The sequence below is a fragment of the Spermophilus citellus genome, assembly GCF_964194105.1.
Source record: "Spermophilus citellus genome assembly, chromosome: 17".
NCBI classification, from domain to species: Eukaryota; Metazoa; Chordata; class Mammalia; order Rodentia; family Sciuridae; genus Spermophilus; species Spermophilus citellus.
The window spans coordinates 3,424,279-3,450,775 of record NC_138199.1 but is presented as its reverse complement, the minus strand read 5'-3'; the positions used below and the strand labels follow the sequence as shown (position 1 = coordinate 3,450,775).

General features: G+C 45.0%; 1 protein-coding gene across 9 annotated transcripts in view; it reads right to left on the bottom strand.

Annotated features, from left to right (window-relative positions):
* Positions 1–26,497, bottom strand: part of EPN2 (epsin 2) — a 175,099-nt gene that overhangs the window by 21,412 nt on the left and 127,190 nt on the right. For 7 of the 9 annotated variants that reach the window (XM_081272031.1, XM_081272030.1, XM_081272029.1 and 4 more), the window contains 4 exons: positions 26,074–26,244; positions 3,657–3,769; positions 1,834–1,926; positions 701–875 (listed from right to left, as the gene is read on the bottom strand). In XM_081272031.1, the coding sequence (XP_081128157.1) occupies positions 701–875; positions 1,834–1,926; positions 3,657–3,769; positions 26,074–26,244 (552 nt within the window). The remainder of the gene's footprint in view (positions 1–700; positions 876–1,833; positions 1,927–3,656; positions 3,770–26,073; positions 26,245–26,497) is intronic. The other 2 variants (XM_081272035.1, XM_081272036.1) reach the window with 1 other exon arrangement.

The window sequence follows — 26,497 nt, the reverse complement described above, 5'->3', positions numbered from 1 at the left end:
GAAAGAAAGCCCCCAGATCGGCTGTGGCCAGCACAGTTCAGAGCACCAGGAAGCTCCTAGAACACCAGGCCAGGAAATCCCCTTGAAGCCTGCAAGGCCAAGCCCCGGCCCAGCAATTAAAAAATTCATGTGCCAGAATCATCACCGAGAGCAAACTAATTCTGTCATGTTCCTGTTTAAAATCTCCTGCCAGATATTCTCTTATACTTAACATTAAGCAAAACTTAGAAATTCACTTACTCTATTATATTGATTCACTATTCCCTTAAATAACAAGTAAGAGCTATAGCAAATGTATCCCCTCTTCATTAACAGTAGTTTTACTTACAGCAACTTGATCTAGATGGTTCATGCTCTGTATTGCTGCTTCTTAAGCTGGGTGCTGGGTGTGATTCTGAAGCAGAGAGAGCTGATATGTGTCCCACAGTAGGGACAAGTCACTTCTAGTGTGTGTGAGGCAGGGAAGAAGCCAGCATTTCTTTTACCCAAGCAGAAAACCATTCAAAACACCAAGAAAGAGTGCAGTGCCTTGATCTCCAGGGAAGAGGGCAAGGGCTTCCTGGAAATCACTGCTAGGAACTGTACAGCCTGTACCCCCACCACAATGGACTGGGACAGATGAAAGACAGCACAAAGCCCTGCCCTGTTCCCCTCACCCATCCAGCAGGCAAACACAGGAGACCAAGGATGGAGTCTTTACCAAATGATGGCCAGGAGTCCGAAGTGCTCGAGGGAGCCGCCGAACCACCCCAGGGATTGGTCTGGTTAGCAGAGGCTGCTGGGCCCCAGGGCTCCGCTTTCTGGGCAACAGGGCCTGAACTGGGGAGAGCATCCATTAAATCCAACAGTGTGGTCTGCGGTGGGTGGGAGCCGTGCTTTTGAAACAAAAAGAAGGGGACGGTTTTACTTTGTTACAGTCACATCAAGTACCCATGCATTAGCCATAAATCTCACCAGTCCCTCTTACTATATACAGTAGAGCCCCTTCAAGAGGGGCCCAGCAGGATTGGGAAATTAAGCCATTTCCTCTCCTGCCCCATCCTCACCAGCTCTTCAATATTACTACTTCCTGGGACAGCTCTGTTCCAGACACACCAAACTATTTCCTGTTTGCCAAATTCCTCACAGGCTTTCAGGGTCCTAGGGGCTCTGAAAACTTCCCCCCAAGATGGCACTGGCTTTTTCCAGGGCTTTGACCTACCCCAAGAATACCATCCCTCTCTGCTCCACTTGCGTCTCATGCCAGCCACCACTCTGGCCCAGTGACCCTCTCTCCTGGGGGGATGCTCCCCCCACTCCCATGAGTACCACATCCATCATCCCCATCCCTGTTATGACAGGGAAGGCCACTAGAGCCCCCGTCCTTGTGGTGGCAGTGGTGGGGTCTGTGTCCTTACTGGACAACAATGATGATGAGCTTGTCTAAAGCAAAGCCATGTCCTGCTCATCTCTATGTCAAAGTGTGGAAGCCTGGCACAGACCATCATAGTGGCAATGATGGAGACCAGCACTACTCCAGGGCTTATCCTGGCCCAGGAGTGCCCCAAAGTACGGCCATTAAATTAATTTAACAGCTACCTTAACTTCAGGAGGCAGGCACCATTGTCATCCTCATTTTATAGATGAGGGTACTCGGGCACTGGGACACTAAATGCCTTCTCTTAATTTGGGTATTTTCAGTATCTCCTTACGTTGCTCTTGCCTGCCACAGACATGCAGGTTATTTGTGGAGTCTGGAGAACCCACTGTGTGTCCCACTCACCTGCAGGGTTCAGGGATATTTAGGGCAACAACTTGCACATCTCAAATATTTATCTTCCAGCAAGCTCTTACCTCTTTTTTTTTTGGAACTTTGACTGTGTCTCTTCGGCTTTCTTCTAGGGCCATCTGTAATCTGAGGTCATCACCCCGTCTGAGGCGTTCTTCCTGTAGAGGGACAATGAGACCTTGAAGTTGATGGTAATGATAATAACATCACAAGAGAGAACAAAGCCACCCTGGCCAGCAACAGGAAATGCATACTGGAGTCTGTGTCATTTCAAAGGACTATGTAAAATCAACTGGTAAAACATAATTACTTTCCAATCCCAAGTGTTCGCACTTAGCAGGCTCTTCCATTATTGTACCAGTGTGACTTCAACCTCCTTGAGGTCCCATCAAACTGGGGAAAAAGAAGGCTTAATCTAAAATATTTTTTCTCAAAATGAAAACGGCTTTATAATTCTTAATACTTACAGAAGCAGTAGGTCTTCTTATAAACCATACATCTGACTACCCAGGAATGAGTCAGAAAGAGAATGAAAATCATACATCATTCCATTTCCCACTGCAGATGCTCCCAGAAAATAAGTGCATAATTCTGTGACTAATTTTAACAGAAATGATTCACTATATTTATTTAAGGAAAAGTCACTACATGCATAAGATAGGGTTGCCCTAGCTTTATTTGTTTGTTTTCAGTATTGGAGATTGAACCCAGGGATATTTTGCCATTAAGCTACATTTCCAGTACTTTTTATAAGTTAATGAGACTGGTCTCACTTGCTATTCTCCTGCTTCAGCCTCCTGAGTTGCTGGGATTATAGGCATACACCACTACACCCAGCTTGCCTTTGCTTTTATATATTATAATCATTAATTCTATCATATTCCCTATATTTTACTTGTTAAAATAGTAACTAAAAATGGATCCAACTATCTGCCCATCCCTGTGCTTCTCAGTGAGCACTTCTGAGCACCTTTCTTCCAGGGTGTGGGCCAGAGAGCCACGTGCCTCTACATGGATAGACCACTGTGAGGACACAGGCCATGAATGAAAAGGTCTATTGTTGTTGAGCTTGAGGATATTTCAGTTACAGACACACAAAAATGGCCAGACAACCATCCCAACATTTTTCTCTGAAAGCCAGCTTCTAAATGAGAGGTATCCCTGAGCTACCCTGGCTCTATCTACACTTTTTTGAAAACTGCAACCAAAGTGATAACTTCTAATGTTACTTTAACTGCTTCTTCCCCTTAAAGTAATGCATGCTTATTAAAGAAAAAGGGGTACTAGGGGGGAAAAAATCCTAAAACTACAACATGGGACTGGAAGTGTGCCTCAGAGGTAGACCGTTTGCCTAACATATGAAACGATTTGGGTTCCATCCCCAATACCACCAAACAACAAAAATAAATTAATAATACATACTTCTGTCATTGAAAATATGAGCACTTTCATTTCCAGGAAAACTTACTTCTAGCCTTCCCCCCACCCCGCCGGGCACCTGCCATTTGCCTAACTGCCTCCACAGGGGCTAGGCCTTCCTTCTCTATAGCCTGCATCTCCGCGCCTGACCTGCACGACCCTGGAGGCTATGTTCACTCAAGGACCCTGGACACTGACTGTATCTGCATATGTGAGTTTGGGAAGCACTTTTTCTTATTTTCTCCTTTGGCAATGGCATTCCTGAAAACCTTTCCTAAATGTAACTTTGCACAGGCCTCTTTCTGCACTGGGGTCAGTGGATGAGAGGAACACACTTGTAGCCATATGAAGTAAACTCACCAAGCACATCAGAAAGTCTTGAAGATGGACTCCCTGGGAACCACCAGGAGTCCATGCCCCATCCCCTGTCCAGAAATCACTGCAGTGAAGGCACACCCGGGGCACTAACCTGCTCAGCCACTTCTCTGCTCATGGCAAGTGCCAGCTGCAGCTGCAGCTCCTCTTCTCCACTCGTCTGTGGTCGAGCCTGCTCCAGCTCAGAAGACACCCGGGGGGAGGTGGCTGTGGAAGAAGGCAGAGTTACCACAAGCAAAGACAGGGCTGTCCCTCTCAAGCCTAGCAGTCCCCTATTCAGAGCACACCCCATTCTCAAACCTTCATGGTTTGGAAAGAGCCCAATGATACAGGAGGAGGATAGAAATGGACTACGGATATTCCAAGGTTAAAATCAAGTGATCATCATCAGAACTGGCATCACAACTACTCAAGCCACACGGCACCCATGGAGAGAAGAGTCTCTGGGCTGTAAGCCCCAGCTGGCTGTCAGGTCTCAGGAAAATCAGAACTTCGGTCTTCACTGCTCCAAAGAGAGGGACTAACTCAAACAGAGACCACGATAGTATTCTGGAAGTGCTGACCTTAAAAATCTCCTGCAGTCAGGAACTGGGCACTGGGCACCAAGGCTCCCTTCAAGTTGTAACAAGGTTTGAGAGCTGTACTTCCCATCTTATAGTCTTCAGGACTGGTGAAAATACAGCCCACCTACTTCTGTGGTGACCCTGAACATTTTTGTTTTGAAACACTGTACACAGACTAGAAATGAACACAGGTGCAGGCATTTTTGTGGAAGGTACTCAGCTAGTTTGAACACTTATAAGCAGCTCTGGAAAGACAGTTTTTACTAAAGGGATGAGATGTGAATTTCTAGCAGATATAACAAACCCCCAATGAAGGAGTCTTTACAATCACAAGACCCAGAGAGGGACTCCCTGGGAACATGCCCGCACTCCACAGGATGCTTGTGGATCAGGGAGTGTAGATGCCTCCAGGAACTGATGTAGAGCTTAGGGAACATGAGTCTAAGTGTTCCATCCTCTGCTCCATCCCAGCTCTTCTAAAGTTCTCAGAGCAAGGCCTGAGATAACGTGGGACTGGAAGTATGATGGAGCTGCTGGCTCAGCAGGTTCCTGGCTCTGGCCTCCCCTGGATTCTGTGCAGCTCAGCGTACCCACCTCCACCTCCTGCTCCTGGGTTTGCAGATTTAGCCTCCCTCCAGGATATATCAGCCCTCAGGCTGAGCAAACTCTCTCCATCCCTCAGTGCATTTACCCCAGACTGGCAAATACCTACCTGCTGAATGATGGGCAGATGGACAAAGAATTCAATTTCATGGCTTAGGGGTAGTTAGTTGAAAATGTTGTAATTGTGTATTAGTTTACTTTCCTCTTTCATAATATGCATACTAGCAAACCTAACCATCAGGATTTGCTAACCTAAATATTGCTTCTACATTTCCATTCTAAACGTGCTTCCTAGGATCTGCTTTCTTTGGGGGAAAGTAAAAGGTCAGGAATGACTCATGACAAAGGCAGTTTCTAGATGGCCAGGCCCTGGCTACAGTGAATGAAACAGGAGAAGAGGCCTAAATGCAGTTTGGGCCACAGAGTTAATCCACAGAATGACCAGGCCAGGTAGCCAGAGAATGCCTCAGGCAGAGGGCTGGGGTGGGATGGGAGACTGTAAACTTTTCTCTACTGTAATATTGCCAAGCAATTTTACTTTGTTGTGAATTTTTAAAAAACATACATCAATAAGATTTAACATGGAATAATACTGGGCATGAAGTATGGTGTATTTGTTGTGCTTTATTGTCATCCCCTGGACCCCCCAAAAAATGTCAGCAAGCAGTTACCTCATGTCTCCACTAATCAGTACCAACAAGCAAATAAATAAATAAATAAATAGGCAAAAAAACAAGAAGCTGCAGTTTAAAAAAAAAAAAAGGTTATTTCTCTAAATAAAATAAAGTCAAACCCCATCCTAGTACATTACTTCAATTATATTTTCCACTGTTCTTCTTTAGAAAACAGCTAGATAGTTCTGGAAAGTCCTTTGAATACATCTTAATAATTAGATTTCTTAACAATACACTGAAACAGTTTGGGTTCATTTTGTTTCCAAAGTCTCGATGCCAGCTCAGGTACTGGCTTTCCTATGCTCAAGAAACAAAGATGCTGCCACCTTGACTGAAGGGAAAAGGCAGCCAGATGTGCTGGGGATACTTCTGGGGGACTCCCATTCACTAAGCTCTCTGTTCATGTCCTTCATACCCAGCAGCTTCTTGACGGCCTCTCTGATGATAAAGAATCTAAAATGTGGTTCACAAAACCCTAGATTTATATAAGACACAGCATCTGACATGCCCCATTTTTGAACAAATGAAGATCATGAGTGAATAAAGGAGAATGCCCCTTACCAACCTCCAACCCAGAAAGAGTACTGTGGAAAATTAGCATCACCCTGGCAGGAAAAGCTGCTCCTTGCCCACATGGTCAGAGTCAGCTTGTAGTTCTGAGCAAGACCTGGTCCAGCAATGAGGCCTCCCTTGCCCCTGAGCTGTGAAGCACACCTGCAAGGCCAGATTCAAATGCAAATGTCTAAGCTGGTTTCTACCATCACCACCGCTGGAGCAGTGAGAATAATGCAAAGCCGGCAAATTCGGATATAGTTCACCACATCAATGTGGAGAATCAAGACAAAGGGTATTCCCCCTCCACACTGTGGTTTTTATAAACGGATGCAGAACTCTCAGCTCCACAGGTGGCAGAATTCACAGCCACCAAACCCTAAATATCAGCTGCACACAGCGGGTCTCCAGCAGAGATGCCACTGCCTTAGTGACAGCATCTCAGTCCACAAAGAGCCTCTTGTGCCTGGGCACATGACAGGGAACACAGATGTCATTGTGAAACAGGCCTGAATGGACCCCTCTGACCACCTGAGCCTGGCCCTGCTATGAGGATCCAAAGGCTCACAACTCACAGGGACCCAAGGAAAGAGCAAGAGCCACTCTCTATATGCTGACTGCTTCCTCCCCGTCACTCTTTGGAGGGAAGAACAGGAATTGTTAGTTTATGTTAATCATACCACCAAATGCATCATGGACCTTCTCCCATCTAAGACAGGCTTCTGTGTTACCAGCTCCACCTGGAATAGCTTCAATGTGGCCAAGAACTGTAACCACGGGTGGGACCACTTTTATTCTTTCCAGTCTGTTACAGAATATTTTCCTCAAAATTCAGTCTGGTAAGGAAGATACAAGAAACACCCTGTTCAGATGGGCCAGGATCTCCCAGATTCAATTCCACCCTGCCTGATCCCAGGATACCCAGGTGGGACCTGGGTGCCTGTACTCTGTGCTGTGGGAAGGTTTTCCTTTCCCTCATGTGCTCCTAAAACTGAAGTCAAGAGATTTCGTAATGAAGATGATTCAGTTGGCTAACTTCAGGTACTTTTGAAAGAAGTGAATTCAAATTGATTGAAAAAAAAAAAAAACCACAGGAAATCGCTTCTTATCAGCTATATTTTGCAATTTTCCTAGAAAGTACTGAAGCCACTCACATAATATTGAATAAAGGGAACAGACACTGTGTGTGGGACAGGAGCTGTGAGGTCCCCAGCATGCCTCTGTGAGCCTCACACAGACCCCAGCGGAGGCAGAGGAAGGGACCTGACCCTGTGTGTTCTGGGTGTGGTCTGGTGATGGTGGGCACACAGGTGTTTTGGGCAAGACTGCAAGGTTGTCAGGCCTCAAAGACCCAAGAAGATCCATGTGTGTCCAAGTGATGCTGAAATCCCTTCTGCCTCCATGCATGTCAGCTGGGGAAAGACCAGCTAGTAGAAAGAGTACTATCTGGACAAATCTTGTTTCTACCATTGACCAACAGTGGAACCACATCCAAATGGCTGACCTCTCTGAGCTTCTGCTCCTACTTCTGTGAAATAGAAACCAACACTGTTTATGGGAGGGGTTAGGAGTACTCAGGACCCAGCTAGACCTTTCCCCAGGATCTGAACTTTACCCCAAGCTGGTACCCTCTTCTCCAACCCCAGGATCCAGAGCACTGTCAGGCACCCACATATTCCACCTCACACAGCAGAAAACCTGCCTTCCTGGCCTCTATGGGAACAATTTGGGCTCTAGCCTGGCTGGTCTCTGACCTTCTCTTTCTGCATGGATGGTATCCCTTAGAGGAAGGGAAGGAGGAGCCCACATTGAACCCAGGACCAGCTTCCTCCACTGGATGAACCAGTCTCCAGTCCAAATTCCTTCCTCATTACTGAACTGCAGGGGAATCCATACTCAGTCTTCCTCAATGTTGTGACATCTTCCTGTGATCCCCATGTTACTCCTAAGTCAGTGATGACTTCGGCCACTGAGGACACTCCCACCCAGCAGCTCTTGCCTGAGCTGAGGCTTCTAAACACAGGGGATCTTCCAGAGCCCTCACTTTGTCTAATCACAGGGAGGAGCAGAAAGGATTGCTTTTAATTAAAAGAGATATGAGAAAATAATGTTACTGCCTACCCCCAGTAACATTAAATAAAAAAAAGAAAGAAAGAAAGAAAAAGGAGGAGGAGGAATATAAATACATGGGGGAAAAAACAAGGAGGTATAAAATGAGAAGCACACTAAAGCTGGACCACAGCCACATCAGTGTCTAGCCGTAGGGCAGATGTAAGTTACAACAAAGGGACAGGCCATGACCGCCTCCTGCCATGTGGCCAACCCAGGACCCCCAGTGGTAGGATAGCTGCCTATCAGGTGATGTCACATCACCACCTAGGGCTGCCCCAGCAAAATGCTGATGTGAGTGGAATTAAGGCTCTATATCTGATTTCCAGATCACAGGAAGTTCAGGGTGAGAATCAAACTAAGCAAGGCAAGAGGCAGCAGACAGAGACTCAGGCCAGGAGTAAACCATAAGCCTGTCGGGGCCCTGAAAAAACTAGGATGAGCTGAAGAGGCAGGACAACCGAGAAACTTATAACCCTAGGTGTTCTTGCTTTGGGCAACCAGTGGCAAGACACTTTAAGGACAACTATGAGTTCTAAATTTGGCCTAGGGAGTAGGATATTACCAATTCCTGACTTTTTGAGGTGTGAAGTGATTTTGTGACTCTTCTGGAATAGACACATCCTCAAATTTTATGGGTGGGGAGTGACGATGCCCATAACTTATTTTTTAATACTTCAGCATAAAAGGCAATGAGGGCCGCTCCTCTCACCCTGCTCCCACAGTGCTGCCCACAGGAAGCAGCTCTTCATTTTCCTGTGATTCCAGAACAGCTTTTTACCACATGCTCTGTATGTGGATGGGTGGGGTGCACTTCCATTCCTGACGCTCACTCACATAGAAGGAACTGCATCTATTCTTCAGTGGTAGGACAGCTGCCAATCAGGAGACATCACAACACTGCTTTGGGACTGTTCCAGTGAAGTGCAGAAATGACTATAATCCAGGCCATAGATGTGATTCCCTTATCTGTGTTCTGCATTTCCTCCTCAGATCTGACCTAGACTGAGCACTGTCATAGAGATAGTACTTATTAGCATGGTAGTTGAGTGGGGATGCTCAGGCCCCAACACCTGGGTTTGGATCTGGGCTCTGCTACTTCTTTTTTTTTTTTTTTTTTTTTTTAAGAGAGTGAGAGAGGAGAGAGAGAGAATTTTTTTAATATTTATTTTTTAGTTCTCAGCGGACACAACATCTTTGTTTGTATGTGGTGCTGAGGATCGAACCCCGGCAGCACGCATGCCAGATGAGTGCGCTACCGCTTGAGCCACATCCCCAGCCCCCCTCTGCTACTTCTTAACATTTGGTCTAGGAGATTAAATTCTCTGTGCCTCAGTTTTCTCATCTGCAGAATGGAGATAGAGTACCCATCTCCTGGGGTTATTGTGAGGATCAAACAAATTACTATGTGAAAAGCAAGTGACATTCCTACAATGTTCATGGTTCTCTTACTGAACTCTCACTCTATACAGACCAGGGCTGAGGCTTAGGGGCCAGTGACTTGCCCAAAGTTACCCAGCTGGGGAGCAATGGAGTCTGACCCGGAAAGGCTCACTCTTGGGGTTTTTTGTTGTGTTTTGTTTTTGTCTTTTTTGGTAGTTTTAGGAATAGAACCCTGGGCCTCATGCACGCTAAGTACATGCTCTACCACTGAGCAACACCCCCAGCCCTATCCCCTATCAACCCTTTTTACAGATGAAGAAACTAGGGTTCAAAAGGATAAAATGGGTTGCATATAGCTGACCAGTGGCAGAATAATAACTCAAAGCCAAATTTTAAAACCTGGATCCCACACCTGTTTCCAGCACCCTGAAGGAGATTTAAGACCCTCAAGTTGGTGCCACTGAGGTATACTACACCATGCCAGGCCCTCCTCAAGCCTGAAGAAAGGCCCTGTTCCCATGAGGCTTGTGTTCCAGTAAGGCAAGATCAGAAACAAACAAAAAACAAAGCAAAAGAGAAGCAGCAGCAGCCGGGGAGAAGGTCTAGGAGAAGACACTGAGACAGAGATCTGGGGGTCAAGGGGTAGGGGTACTTCTGCTCTGACTCTGGTGTAAGCAGAGGGATCCCCAGGGCACATGAGGGAAGAGTCTGGGAGCTTCCACCTTCAGAGGGGCTGTTGGAGGCTCTAAGCAGAGCAGCAATGCCATCTGACTAGTCTGGGGGGCAGTGATGAGAGCCTGGGCCAGAAGTGGCTTTTAAGGAGTTGCAACAGGAAGCTGGATACATTTAATTGAGACTCCCCCAATACCTGCAAATGGTCTGAACAAATGGTCGAGCAAGCCTACAAGAGACTGTCCAGAGTCCTGCCTGGTCCAGCTCAGTTCTTGGTCCAGTAGTCTGCTCCATGTGGTGCTATTGTATGGAGCCGACTCAGCACTTACAGTGCTTGCTTCTGATCATGTTTTGGGGGGCAGAACTGGGTCTCCCACGGAAAATATGTTGAAGTCCTGACTCCCAGTACCTCGGAACATGAACCAATTTGTAAACAGGGTTGTTGCCAGTGTAATTAGTTAAAATGAGGCTACAATGAAGCAGAGTAGATCCTATATTCTGTATGATTGGTATCCTTATAAGAGACACAGAGGTGCAGACAATGAGGGGAGGATGCCACAGGAGATGGAGGCAGAGACAGGAGTGATGCACCAGCCACCACCAGAAGCTAGGAAGGAAAGAAGGGGTGACCCTGCTGATACCTTGATCTTGGACTTCCAGCCTCCAAAACAGTGAGATAATCCATTTCTGTTATATCAGGCTACACTTAAGTGGAATTTTGTCAAAGCAGACCTAAGAAGGCAACCAAAGTCCTTTCCAATATTCATCTCAAGGCGTTCCCACTGTCTCATACTGATATGAGCATCCTTGACATGCAGGGAACAGACTGTCTTGTCCCCTGGTGCCAGAACTATAGCTGCCCATGGGGCTGGGGATGTGGCTCAAGCGGTAGCACGCTCGCCTGGCATGCGTGTGGCCCAGGTTCAATCCTCAGCACCACATACAAAGATGTTGTGTCCACCGAAAACTAAAAAATAAATAAATAAATATTTAAAAAAAAAAAAAAACTATAGCTGCCTACCTCATGGTTACCTTCCCATGCTCCCCAAACACCTGTCACACTATGCTCTTTCCTGCCTTGAGCCCTGTGCCTGCCTGGGCCGCTTCCTTAAGGCGATGGTCCCACAATGGGAAAGAGAAGCACATCCTCATCCCTAAAATCCCTAAATGCCACCTCCATTGTTACCTTCTCTGGCTGTGCTACTAACATGGTCTCTCACCAGACCAGGGCCTCCACAGGGCAGGAGGTCATCAGCTGTAGTCACCACTGGCATAGGCCCTAGTGGGCTTGGAGGGTTGGCTGGCTGGTGCCCATGCAGTGATAGCTCTGTAGTCTTCATTTCCAACTGTGCATTTCACACTGCCCCCAGACACCCACCTTCCCACGTGACTGTCAGCTCTGAGAAGGCAGGGGCTGCACTGACTCGTTCCTGCACAGAGCAGCACCCAACTGTCTATCAGCTGAACTTCAAGTTTAGTTTCTGCTGAAAACTAATAATGGCTGTTACTTTCGCATTACTACCCTGGGATGTTGGCACTGCCACCTCAGTTTATAGACAAGAAAGCTGAAACCCCAGGAGAAAAAAGGCAGATCCCAAACAATGGCCACGTTTAGTCCCCAGTGTGAGGGAGACGGGGGAGGGGAGACCAGAGACAAAAGGCAGTCCTTCTGTCTGCATGATTCAAAACCCATCCTCAGTCTGAATAAAAAGCAAGTCTGTGCTGTTCTCTCTGAGCTACAGATTAAACTCTCTCCCTTACAGATCACCAGCTTGTTGGGTAGGAAAGGAAGGGCTTGTCCAAAACATCAAGCACTTTTTCTCAGTGCTCATTACCCAAGGGTCTCTATGCTATGGCTTCTGTCCACAGTAAAAGTAACAAAGGCACAGTGTGTACCTCCTTGGGTGGCGCGCTGGGATATCGGCCTCATGGTGGCTGGGAACCAGTGGCAGGGAAAAGAGACCCTTCATGCCTTGCCTTAGGGGCCCAGCTCTCCTGATAGGAGCCAGGGTGGGAAAAGGGTCACTGGGCATATTCAGCACTAAGCAAGAATAGGCACCCAAGCTTATAAACACACATCAGGTGCAGCAAGAACTTCAACAACACAACTTATCTCTTTTTTTTTAACTACAATCATAATCTTAAAGAAATTAAATGCCTATATCACTTTCTTAGAGTAATATAGGTTGAGCGTTCCAAATCCAAAACTCTAAAATCCAAAACATTCTGAGCACTGACATTAGGCCCCAAGTGGAAATTTTCACATCTGACCTCATAGGAGACAGACAGGTCCTGCTCAAAAACACAGGTGCACAAAAAATACTGTACAGAATTACCTTTGGGTTTTGTATATAAGGTGTCTATGAAATATTTTTATAAATGAGTTTCATGTTTAGAGTTAGGTCTGATGCATTTGGATAAGGGATATTCAACCTGGACTTCAAAACAGGAAATTCATTTTTTAAAATCAGGGTTTTTTTATTTTGATAATAATTTCCATCTATTAAAATGGTAATCATTTTAAAAATTATAGTACTTAGCCAGGCATGGTGACACACACCTGTAATCTCAGTGACACAGGAGGCTGAAGCAGGAGGATCACAAGTTCAAGGTCAGCCTCAGCAACGCAGTGAGACCCTCAGCAACCTTGTGAGACCCTATTTCAAAATAAAAAATAAAAAGAACTGGGGATGTAGCTCAGTGGTGAAGCAATCCTGGGTTCAATTCCCAATACCAAAATTAAGTAATTAATTAAAATTTTAAAAAATATATTAAAAATTATAGTATCCACTGTGGGTTCTGGGCCAGTCAATAAGCACTCCCATCTGCTACTGGAGACACAATCTACTAAGAAAGCATTTGCAATATTTCAAGAAAGAATTTTGTTTATATACTTCTCCCATTAATTTCACTGATGAGAATTCTACATAGAAGAAATAATTAGAAGAATCCTTAAAGCTAGATGTTGTGGTGCATGTCTATATTCCCAACTACTCAGGAAACAGAGGCAGGAGAATTTCAAGTCCAAGGCCAGCCCAGGCAATTTGGGAAGACTCCATCTCAAAACAAAATAAAAAAAGGCTGGGTAGCTCAGTGATAGATAGAGTACTTGCCTAGCATACATGAGGCCTTGGATTTGATCTCCACTTACACACACACACACACACACACACACACACACACACAGAGAGAGAGAGAGAGAGAGAGAGAGAGAGAGAGAGAGAAAGCTCTGCACAAAGTTTACAACAGATAGAACCTGAAAATAACTCTGATAGTAGGATGATAATGGATAATCCACTTCCGGAGCACCTCCTATGCAAAAACATATTGAAGTGCATGTAATTTACACAATATCCTAGGAGAATGTACTATGGTATGTCCATTTCACAGATTAAAGGATTTAAAATTGAAGAAGTAAAGTAACCCAATCAAAGTTTACCTTTAACTTGGTGTGAATGCTGGGCATGCTGGCACACCTGCAGTCCCAGCAACTCAGGAGGCTGAGGCAGGAGAATCACAAGTTTGAGGCTAGCCTCAGCAACTTAGTGAGGCCCTAAGCAACTCAGCGAGAGGCTGTCTCAAAATACAAAAATAAAAAGGGCCGGGGATGTGACTCAGTATTAAAGCACCCTGGGTTCCATCCCTGGTACCCCCCTATCCCCCCCCCAAAAAAAAACAATCTAGGTGTAACTTAGTAGCAATATGGAAAATTCAGAGAATTAGAGAAAAACAAAAAACAGACTGCAAAACTGTCTTATTCCAGAGTCACCTGAGTTGTACCCTCTTAAGCCCAGTGTCAGGGGAAGACGGGGGCTCTGCTCCTGCACAGCTCCACCCTCCACTCACCTGTCCAATACCTTGCCCTGTGCCTCGTATTCACACACACACACACACACACACACACACACACAGAGAGAGACAAGGGTGAGAACAGCTCAGTGGTTGCAGACATTCTGCACCACCTGTCCCAATATCCCACACAGCCCTAGGCTGAATCTGGAGAAGAACCAAAGGCTGACCTGGGCTGGGGCTGAGCTCTGGCAGGTGTCTTCCAGTAGCCTTGGGCACCTGAGTATACTACTGATTGCCTGCCTGTCCTACACTGAGCCCACCCAAGGCAAGATCTCAGTTACCAGCTGTAAGCCCTTCAAAGCTTAGACTGGAACCAAGCATAGTGGAACACACCTGTAATCCCAGTTACTCAGGAGGTTGAGGAAGAAAGATTGCAAGTTTGAGGCCAGCCTGGGCAACATAGTAAGACTGTGTCTTGAAATAGAAAGCTGGGGGATGTACCTCAATGGTAGAACACTCCCTGGGTCCAATCCCCAGTTCCACAAAAATGAAACAATAAAATTTTTAAAAAGCTTAGGGGTGGCCCTGAAAAACCCAGATTAATATTTTGGGAAATGTCCTTTAAAAATAGCACAAATACTGTCATTTTATCTGTGTAATATATGTTTTAGATTTGTTTTTGTAGAACACTCTTCCAAACTGTCGTTCAGATGGGTCAGTACAGCTGACTTTAGGGGTGCAGACCCTGACCTGGCCTTTGGTTCTTCTCCAGATTCAGGACCTGCTAGCTGATGGGTATGACAAAACTGCACAGCCTAGTCCGGACATGGAGGCACACACCTGTAATCCCAGCAGCTCAGCAGACTAAGGCAAGAGGATCAAAAGTTCAAGGCCAGTCTCAGAAACTTAGTGAGGCTCTAAGCAACACAGTGAGAACCTGTGTGAAAATAAAATAAAAAGGGCTGGGGATGTGGCTCAGTGATTAATGCCCTTAGGTTCAATCCCCAGTATTAAAAAAAAAAAAAAAAAAAAAAAAAACACTGCACAACCTGGAAGCTCCCAAAAGCCCTGGGTTTCAGTTCAGGCACCTGGGACCCTATCACTGAAACCTGCTGTCTAGTATGAACATGAGGAGTGACCAACATTTGCACATCAGAGCAAGGACAAGTTAGGAACCTCCACCCAGTGGAATACAGCTGGCATTCTGCATCCGCAGGTTCCCCAACAGTGGATTCAACGAAACTTAGATTGGAAATTTCAGAAAAAGAAATTGTACAGACTTTCTTTCTTGTCATAATTCTCTAAACAATAAAGTAAAACAACTATATAAATAACATTTATATCCTATTAGGTGTTATAAGTCATCTGGAGTTGATTTGAAGTACACGGAAGTATGTGCATAGGTTACATGCAAATACTATGCCATTTATATAAGGGACTTAAGCATCTATAGGTTTTGGTGTCCACTGGGGGTTGATAAGCCAACCTTAGCAAAAGTGATGTGCTTGTCTACACATTGTGTGCAGCTGTAAAATGTTCACAGGGTAATGATGTTGGATTCATTCTACTGTCTTTCCTATCCCCAGACCCCCTCCCCTCCCTTCACACCTTTCCAAATCCAAAGTAACTCAATTCTTCCCTAGCCACCCCCACTATTGTGAATTAACATCCACATATCAGAGAAAACATTTTTTGGCCATTGGGTTTTTGGGGGGATAGCTTATTTCACGTAACATGATATTGTCAAGCTCCATCCATTTACCAGCAGATGCCATCATTTCATTCTTCTTTAAGGCTGAGTAATATTCCATTGTGTATATATACCACATTTTCTTTATCCATTCATCTATTGAGGGACACCTAGGTTAGTTCCATAGTTCAGCTATTGTAAGTTGACCAGTGTGATTCTACATCACATACAACCAGAAGAATGAGAAGTTATGCTCCATTTATGTATGATGTGTCAAAGTGGATTCTACTGTCATGTATAACTAATTAGAAAAAATTTTAAAAATTGCAATAAAGAAATGCAATATCATCAAATTGAACACATAATATGGGGAAAAAAAATGTTTACAGGGTTATGTAGGAACCAGAAAAAAAATGCTTCTGTTACAATGTCATGAGACAAAAAGCAGGGATGCAAAGTTACACTCACAGTGCAACAGCAAGGGTAGAAAAGAACAGGCTCAGGCCTGGTGCAGGCACCGTGGCACACACCTGTAATCCCAGCAGCTCACTCGGAAGGCTGAGGCCAGAGGATGGTGAGTTCAAAGCCAACCTTAGCAAAAGTGATGTGCTAAGCAACTCAGTGAGACCCTGTCTTTAAATAAAATACAAAAGCTGGGTGTGGTTGCGCTCTCCTGTAATCCCAGCCTCGAGTTCAAAGCAAACCTCAGCAAAAATCGAGGCACCAGGCAACGCAGTAAGACCCTGTCTCTAAATAAAATACAAAAAAGGGCTGGGGACGTTCAGTGGTTCCGTGCCCCTGAATTCAATCCCTGGTACCAAAAAAAAAAAAAAAAAAAAAAAAGAATATGCTTAGAAAAAAATACACCAACAAGTAATAGCAGCTGCCTATGTAATAAGATTACAAAGATACTTTGTATTTTTTCCCTGAATTTTCTACACTATCATGAATGCACGTACATTAATTTTACAATGAAAAGTGAGAATTACTTCATGTCCACACCAGGCTTACCAGTTAGAAATGAAGAGGTGGTAACTGGGTGAATACATTTTAAGGGTGCTGGGCGGAGCTCTCATTAGGAGTCAGCAAGAGGGTTGACTCCAATTTGTAATGCCAATCTCCAAGCTGCTGAGAATTGAATATTGTCTGCAGCCTAAAACCTTTTGAAATGGTCCTAAGCTGAAGTGAGAGGCGAGGAAGACTGCTCCAACTGAATATGGCATGACATGGACTCTGTCTCTGGAGCTATTTTCCAAAGCCTCAATGGAACACTGTAGTCACCTGCCACTGTGATGGGCGTGGAGGTAAGTCTGATTTGAAAGGTGTAGCCAGAGGTGAGGTCCATGCTTTGGAACCATTTAAAAGCTCCTGGGCAGCCAACTTGAGAGCCAGTAGTATAGGGAAAAAAGGAAGGGCAAAATAAAGAACAGTATTTTTATTCCTAAATGATAATAATTACAAAACGTGTAGGGGTGCTGAACTCGAACTTAGAGCACTTAAAAACCACACAAATATGGCAGTGTACTGCTCAACTATGGGAACACCTTCTGAGAGATGTATCCCCACGTTGGCATCACAGAGTGAACTTACACAAACCCGGATGGATGGTACAGCCCTATCCATACCTCAGCTACATGGGCTACTGTTCCTCAGCAACAAACCTGTACAGTAAGTTTCTGTACTGAACACTGTAGGCAACTGAAACGCAGCATAAGTATTTGTACACCTAAACATACCTAAGTAGAGAAAGGACCTGGCAAAGACACTAGGTGAGGGCAGAATATATACCTCAGTAGCAGGGTGCATGCTTAGCAGGTGCAAGGCACTGGATTCAATCTCCAGCACAAAGTAAAAAAGAAACAAAATATACTAGATGATAGAAATTTTTCAGCTCCATTATAATCTACAGGTCCACTATCATATATGTGGTCTGTCATTAACCAGTATATGACTGTATAGAAAATGTTTCTGTATTTCTGGAAAAGCTCTTAAATGCATTTTCAAAAGAATAACACTCACACCTGGGACTTACAGCAACAGAAATAAGCACAGCATATAAAAGGATCACCACAAAAAAAAAAAAGAAAACAACTAAGATTTATCTGCAGTCATCATTCAGGATGTATTTACTAAGCACCTCTCTGGCTCAGGCACTATGCTGGGATGCTAAAGGTACAGCATGGGCATGCAGGGTCCCACTTCAACAGTCAGCTTGTGCAGGAGATAGAAAACAAAATTAACGAGAGAATTTAAAATAGTGAAAAGCACTCTGAAGACATTAACAGAGGAAAACGTGAGAGATTATATTCAAATTTTATTTTATTATATTCAAAATATGATCTACCTATGCATGCAAAAAGAAATCTGTCTTTACAATTTCCCTCCTATTTTTATTCACATAACTGTAAATATTCTCTTAAAATTTACTACTAGCTGGGGCTGGGGTTGTGGCTCAGCGGTAGAGCGCAAGACTTGTGCTATGAGGCACTGGATTCGATCCTCAGTACTACATAAAAATAAATAAAGTTATTGTGCCCATCTACATCTAAAAAAATATATATATTTTTTTTTTTAAATTCACTACTAGCAAAACTGCTATCCTGCCAAGTCCATGGCAGTCAGGGGCTGTGTGACCATGCTGTCCACTGGCTAAAAATGCTTCCTTATTCCCTACCATATTTATTCAGTTTATTGACAATGGTTTGTGACCTATACTACAAAGAATGCTTAGAAGAAATGTAGATGAATATTATATCAATGATTTCAATTTTCCATGGAACAAGTCAATGTCAATCATATTAATAATACCCAATCTGCAATTTTGATGGCCATGTTTTAACTGAAAATAATGCCATCCTCTGACCATTAGAGAGCACCATAAACTCTAGGTCCAGATTAAGAAGCAGTTTAAGGAGCTGGGGATGTGGCTCAAGCGGTAGCGCGCTCGCCTGGCATGCGTGCGGCCCGGGTTCGATCCTCAGCACCACATACCAACAAAGATGTTGTGTCCGCCGAGAACTAAAAAATAAATATTAAAAAAAAATTCTCTCTCTCTCTCCTCTCTCTCTCTCTTTAAAATAAAAAAAAAGCAGTTTAAATTGTACTCCAGCTCTTAAAAAATTATAAAAACAAGAAATAAAAGCATTACATGAGATAGACCACAATCCTGAAATTTTAACAGATATATATTACATCTCCCTATTTTGTAGAAAAATTTTTTTAAATGTAATGAAAGGGAACTGGTATTCTCCAAAACCCCAGGTGAAATTCTGGCTTTTATCACTTAGACTGAGTGGTTATGGAAGTGATTTCATCTGAGTTTCTGCATTAACCACACCTGCTCTCTCTACCTCCTTAAGGAAGGGTGTAAATAAACTCTTCCTGAGGGAAAAGAGAGGCCCAGGCAAAGGTGATCCATGGGCCTTCTGGCTCTCATGAAATGATGACTCAGCAACTCACAACATCACACATTCAAATCCCACTTAAGGCCCAAGCCCTTGTGGTAAAAATGAGCATTTTGTATCTGATGTATGGATAGATGTATCAATAAAACCATTACCTCAAGGGCATATACATGTTACTGACCAGCATCCTCTGTGATTCCATTTTCCACTTGAAGAGATCAAATCTTTATAGCACAACGATGCCCTGCCCCTGCCTCTGCCTCTACCCCAGGACTACCTGCTCCAGAAGACGCAGGACTCCCAGCACATTTATTCCAACAAAATGAATGTCAAATGAGTCTCAATTCCCACCAAATTTCTGGTCCATTCCCAAAGGACCCTGAAGTCTAGGTACCTTTCCCACTGGCAGCTGTCCCCCTTCCTGGCTAGTACCACCTACTGCTTCTCAGTTCCATGTTCCTCTCTACCCTCAGCCCTTACCTTGGAGCTTCGCTATCCACCCTTCCTCTCTCCTCCCCCCACACTCTTACGATCCCTGGACTGGCCCAGACTCCTTCCAAGATCCATCTCAGGAGCACATCTGAGGGATATGCTGGCTGGGTTTTTCTAACAATTACTATGCTTTCTTTCCCATATCCTCAGGTTTTTCAACAACAGGCCTATATAAGACTTCCTTTCTCATATACCTACTTACTGAGCACTCTTGTATGTGAACAAGCTCCAGCTCTACTCCCAGAGTTTCACCAACAGGTGGATACCAGGATGTCAGAGGACCTGCTGCCCCTAGAGACTTGCCATACACACACATGAAACACTGTACAAGAAGCCTTCAGATTCTCCAAAGGTACTTCCTATGGGGTTTAAGAACAGCTGTTCACCATGGAAGAAACACAATGGCCATGCCACCCTTCCACTCCCAGAGAGATGTGGAAATCCCCTTGGCATTCCTATGAAGCCACTAAAGAGTAAGACACAGACTGCAAGACTCCAGGCTCAGGTCTGGATGCAAGGGCAGCAGATTTAGGGCAACCAGAGGAAAATACCCATCACAGCTGCTATGCATGCTGTTCTGAGGGGCTGCTCAGACCCTGCCCCTCCCACCTGCACAGTAAGCACCTGCCCTCCTATACCTCCATCTAGACCCTGAACACTTGTCCAGAAACCACAGAGAATATGTCCTCTTTGGTGTTTGTGGCTAAGAAGTTCAAAGTCAAATTTGGATCCATCTCTAACAACTGTGTAAAAATAAAATAAAATAGCTGTTTTATTTTCTCACCTTGTTTCAGGCTGTTCTGATTCACTCTAGGACAATAAGGATTTCTCTTTCTTTCTTTTTTTTTTTTTTTTTTTTTTTGTACAGGGAACAAATCCAGAGGTGCTTTACCACTGAGCTACATCCTCAGTCCTATCTGTTTATTTTGCAGGAGGGAGGTGGCTGGAGACTGAACTCAGGGGGCACTCGACCACTGAGCCACATCCCCAGCCCTATTTTATATATATATATTTTTATCTTTTGCCCCACTTTATTCTGGTATGTATTTAATCCTATGGCACTGAATGTGTTTTATAAGCCAACTCAAATCCTTTCTGAAGTGAAGCAGGGCAAATACATTAAATGACCATAATCTCTAGTAATCACTTGGTAAGTACTGCCGGGAGGTGTGAGGGGTGCAGCCTTGGCATGAGGAGCCCGAGGGTCTGAAAGATTCCCTGACATTTCCCTACAACACCAGAAACACACAGCTGGCTGAATGCACCAGCTAGAGTGCCAAAAGCATCACCCCAGACAGAAGGGGCTGTCACACAATTTCCAGATGACAAGAAACAGGTGGCAATTCCCACATAGGGCAAAGCCCACCATCATCACTTTGATTGTAGGATTTCAAGCTGTTCTGGTTCACTCTAGGACAATAAGGATTTCTACTTTTTTTTTTTTTTTTTTTGGTACCTGGTACAAATCCAGAGGTGCTTTACCACTGAGCTACATCCTCAGTCCTATTTGTTTGTGGTTTTTGGGAAGGGGGATGGCTGGAGACTGAACTCAGGGGACACTCAACCACTGAGCCACATCCCCAGCCCTATTTCATATATATATATTTTTTTTTTATCTAGAGACAGAGTCTCACTGAGTTGCTTAGCGCCTTCAAGTTGCTGAGGCTGGCTTTGAACTTGAGATCCTCTTGCCTCAGGCTCCCAAGCCTCTGGGATTACAGGCATGTGACACCATGACCAGCTAGTCCTTTTTATTTTGCTTCTTGCTAAGTTGCTCAAGGCCTTTCCAAGTTGCTGAGGTCTCCAACTTGTGACACCCATGACTCAGCCTCTGGAGTCACTGAGATTATAAACCAAGTACCACCACACCCGGCCTTTATCTTTTCTTTACCCTTTTAAAGAACAGGAATGCTGGAGGTTAAAACTCCCACCAAAAACTCCAAAGCATTAGGCTGGTTCCTGATGCATAGGACAACTGTGGCTCTTGGCTCCAGAGGATGATTCAGGGAGCCCAGCTAAAGGGGGATGCAATTACCAAGCTGGGCTCTGCTTCATTCTACCAGTTTTTAGCAGAAGCCAAGACAGGCAGGAGGAGGAAGCGATCTCTGACCTGACAGCATTCTTTTTTTTTTCTTTTTCTTTTTAAAGAGAGAGAGAGAGAGAGAGAGAGAGAGAATTTTTAATATTTATTTTTTAGTTCTCGGCGGACACAACATCTTTGTTGGTATGTGGTGCTGAGGATCGAACCCGGGCCACACGCATGCCAGGCGAGCGTGCTACCACTTGAGCCACATCCCCAGCCCCCTGACAGCATTCTTAATCAGAAATAGCAGAGATCTTTTTTCCCCCCAAGCCTTCATCTTGACTCACAGGAAAGATTCCTCCATTCAGCTCTACCATCTTCGAGGTAGGTTCCTACTACCACAAGAACTTCCACAACTTCTTCATGGCCTGCTGAGTGCTATGGCAAGTCCTACAGAACATTAAAGGGTAGCCAGAACCATGGGTGGGGAACAGGTGTATTGTTCACAGACAGGCTCCAGTTCCAGCCAGATGCAATCTCTGTGATCTTGGACAAATCCCTTCAACTCTCTAGGCCTGAGTAGCCTCCTCTGCACACATCCTGAGCACCAACTGCATACCAGAATCATGTGTGAGGGGCAGCCAACATAGGCAAGCTGAGGCCAGTGTACCCTAAGCCTTCAAGTAAACATGAGTGCCAGAAGTGGCCAAAGAGCTAAAGACCAGAAACACCATTCAAGTACCAATAACTCCCTACCTGCATCTCCATCCCAGAATTTTCTACCAAACTCTAAGCCTCCTGCCATCTCCTCTTGCATGTTAAGAAGATACTTCAAGGGACTGGGGTTGTGGCTCAGTGGTAAAGTGCTTGCCTAGCACGTGTGAGGCACTGGTTCAATCCTCAGCACCATATAAAATATAAATAAATAAAATAAAGGTTTTGTGCCCATCTACAACTAAAATAAATTCTTTAAAAAAAAAAGAAGAAACTTCAGCATATTTCTCCCTATGCCGGCTCCCCTCCCCCACAAAAAAACCTGCCAAAACCACAGCCATCTTTACTCCCAGATACTCTGTCCAAGGGTCTCAGAGCTGCCCCCAATTCATTTTCCCTTCATGACAGTCCAGGCCTCCAGCAAGTCCTCTTGGATATTCTTTATAATATACCCAAGACCTGAACACTTCCCAGACTTCTGCCATCCTCTGGACTATAGGCACCATCATCTCCCACATGGATGAGGCCAGTGACCTCCTTACCAATCTCCTACAGTTGCCCTGCCACATACCCCGCCAGAGGGACACTCCTAAACCTTGTCACTCAATTCAGACCAAGCCTCCCTGAGTTTCAATGCCCTCCCCTGGCTCCTGATGTAGTAGACTCTTAAAGGCCCCATATCAGTCCACCAAGCTGGACTATGTGGTCTGTGACAAGGAAAGTACAGTGAAGTATTTAGCAATTTTATAGCCACTTGACATTGCTACAATATACAAACAATAACACAAAATCCTACAGCTGAAATGGACTGAGAATTTAAGGAATGTTTCCTACCAATGTAATCACTTGGTAAGCACTGCAGTGGTTTAGTTAGAGAGGCCCCACCCTACTACACTCCCTGCAGGCCTGAGGGCCAGGGCTCTATCCTGACCCAATCCACCACTCTCCCTTACTCAGCTTGTCTCCCTGGCTACCTTCTTGTTCTTCAAATACCCTGAGTACACTTCTGCCTCAAGGCTTTTGCACTGCTGCCCCCCTTCCCCAATGTTCTTCCACAAAGCTAACTCCTCCTCCTTCGATGCTTTGTGCATACTGCAAACTGTCTTCCCTGCTCCCCACAAAAACTTTAAAACATTCCCAGAGTTTTTTTATTGCTGTTTTTTGTTTGTTTGGGGTGTGTGTTTGTTTGCTTTTGCGATTTTCCAAGCATGCATAGGCTATTTAATTTATTTATGTTGTGTTTTCTTTTCCATTACCATGTAAGTGCCATAAGGAGCTGGGGGCTCTGCTCTGTGCTTGGCACATGGTGCCTGGCAGAATGGAAATGCAATAAACATTGCAATGGAAGAATGTTGGGGCCAGAGTGCAGGGCTGGCCAGCAGAAAGACAGAACACAAAGCCTTGTGTTCAAGTAAACCTGAGGTCTGAGGTGCTTCTGTGGGAAGACAAGGACCTGCACAGACTTGAGGAGTTGAATGGGCAGAGCTGAAGGACAGTGACCGCAGTTTACCAGGGAAGGCTTTGTCTGCCACAGCAAAAGCTTAGAGATGATCCTGCAGGGAATCTAGCATGTAAAGGGGCATCTGGCCCCAGGACCAGAGTAGTATTTATTTATTTGTTTGCTTGTTTGCTTATCTTTAGTACTGGGGACTAAACATAGAGCATTTTACACTGAGTTTCATCCCCAGTCCTTTTTTTCTTTTTCCTTTTTTGAAACAGGGTCTCATTAAGTTGCTGAGATTGGCCTCAAACTTTCAATCCTCTTGTCTCAGCCTCCCAAGCTCCTGGCTTTATAGGCATGCACAACCACACAAGCTCAGAGCATCATTTATAAAAATGAGGGATGGATTAGCGGGGAGGGGGGCAAGGAAACCACTTAGAAGGCTACACTGGACTGAGGCCAAGGAATGAGATTGAGGGACAGAATTTGAGAGATTTCCAAGGTCAGATCTACAAATGTGTGAGGGCAGTGAAGGACAGGGAGGATGAAATGAGATCTGGCTAAAGAAAGCTGTCCTCAAACACCATCACATCACCGTCCATTAGGGTAACAATCCAAGGCTTGAGAGGCCTTCCAGCTGTGGCTGTAGTACAAGGTGGGCTTCTCAGCAATCTGCCTCCTCTACTCCTATACCCCTCACAAATCCCTCTCCAGAATCAAAGCCCCTGTTTTTCATAAGACCTTTTTCTGAATAGCTTGTATTACTCTGACTTCTCCACTGCTAGACTTCAAGTGGATGTGCTCCAAGGAAATTCATAAGTACACATATCTTAAGCACCTACCTTACTCTCAACACTTTAGGAGGCTCCAAAAGAGAACAGAAAAGAAACATGGGACAAGGCCCCATCCCCCACCCGTGACAAGGTAGGTGAGAGATGTGGACAGAACCAAACAGTTAAGGATGGAATGCAATTCCACGTAACACTTTTTGCCCAAAATTCATCTGGTGCATGAAAAAGAAAAACATACTCATTTTTATCCTTAATTCATACCAGAGATGAAGAAGAGGAGACATCCCATGGGCTATATACCTTGAGCAACTCACCAGATTTGGGGGGGTGACTATCCAAACACAGGGAACCACACAGACATACTGGAGGTACCCAGAAGAGGAGGCAGCAGGCCTGATCTTAGTATGCAAATGTCCCAAGAAAGCCAGCTGACCAAGGGGAAAGCCAGAGGGCAGCTGAACCAAAAACTAATCATCAGGGCTCAAAACAGACCTTATTGATTATTGAATGGGTAGAACATAGAAAATCAGAGGAGCTCCATGGAGTTCTGTGGGAATCTGCCAGAACAGTCCCTTAATCAATAAGGAAGAAATGGACCTATAACCCATGGGCCTTTGGGTAACTCTTCAAAATAAGCTTTGATCCTGACATTCTTGATGGTACAAACCTAGTCCTCCTTACATTGTCTAACATCATTTTAAGAGAAGCCAAAATCATGGCAAAGCCAAACTCCTATATAAACTGTTAGGGGAAGCCAGGGGCATGAAGGAAAACATTCCAGAATTAAATATAGTGATCACACAATCCAAATCAAACAAGCTATTGCATTAATGAGGCATGAAGGAACAGTAACTATCTCCAGGGCTAAATAAAGCATGGCCACCTTATCAGGGAAGGTGCATAAAGGCTTGCTATCAGTACCCTCTACTAAGTAGAAGAGATAATTTTTTTTTTCCAAGTGGGAACCCCCGGCAGGAGTAAAGGGAGCTCAGACAGAGCATTTTCTTGTGGATAACAATGCAAATCTCTTTCTAGTTTAACCCACATCAGGGTGAGCTCTGACCAGGATACATTATTAATTAATCAAAAGAGAAGCCCCATTTTTAGTTACCCATTGAATTCAGTATCTTCAAATACCTTGACCTAGAATTGACAGTACAGCTAACTCTCTGTTTACCATGATAATGGGGGATTTCAGGAATGACAGCAGTTCACTGGGAAACAAAAACAAGCCCACTGGATGCTTAGCAAGGCATCTTTTAGCACATTAAAGATGCTTCCAATACCATCAAGTGAGGATCTGGTATTTGCTCAGCATTGTGAGGTTTAAATCATACATTTCCACATCAATAAACCAAGTGGTTTGATCCACCACTACTAGTGGCCATCCAGTTTGTCAGAGTGTGGGGCGTGGGAAGAACAGGAGCCATCACCCCATGCCTACCCCTCCTAAGTGAGTGACATGTGAGCAGATGAGGTGGAGCATGAGCTCCTGAGGAGACAGGCAGGACAGGAGTCAGGAGAGAGTTGGCTGTACTGGATCAACAAGCACCCCCCAGCAAGCCGCCCGGCATTTCTAGGAAGGAGAAAAGCAAACCGCCGTCCCACCTCGGGCTGCGCGGTCACAAGTGAGGCAGGGCTGGGACCAGTCGCCATTTGGGCGGGAGGCCAACCCCAGGTGCGGCAGGAAAGGGTGGCGCTGGCTCAGTGGCTGCAGCTCCTCACTCTGACCCAGCGGGGCCCCTGTGCGGTGCTGGGGGCACAGCGAGGCCTCAGGCGCTGTTGGGCAGGGACACACACACATACACACACAGAGAGACACACCATTAGAGGATGCTCAGCAGCCCTGCAGGGGGTGTAAGACAAGACCATCCAGGGTCCCAATCACCACACAGTGGTCCCCTCTGCTCAGAAGCTGTGAAGAGCCCACTGACCACATTCTAACCCTAAATATGCAGCTGAAGCTCAAGGTTTGAGGAAACAGGAAAAATTTAGACCTGGAACATTAGTTTGGTAGGGCCTATGGTTGAAG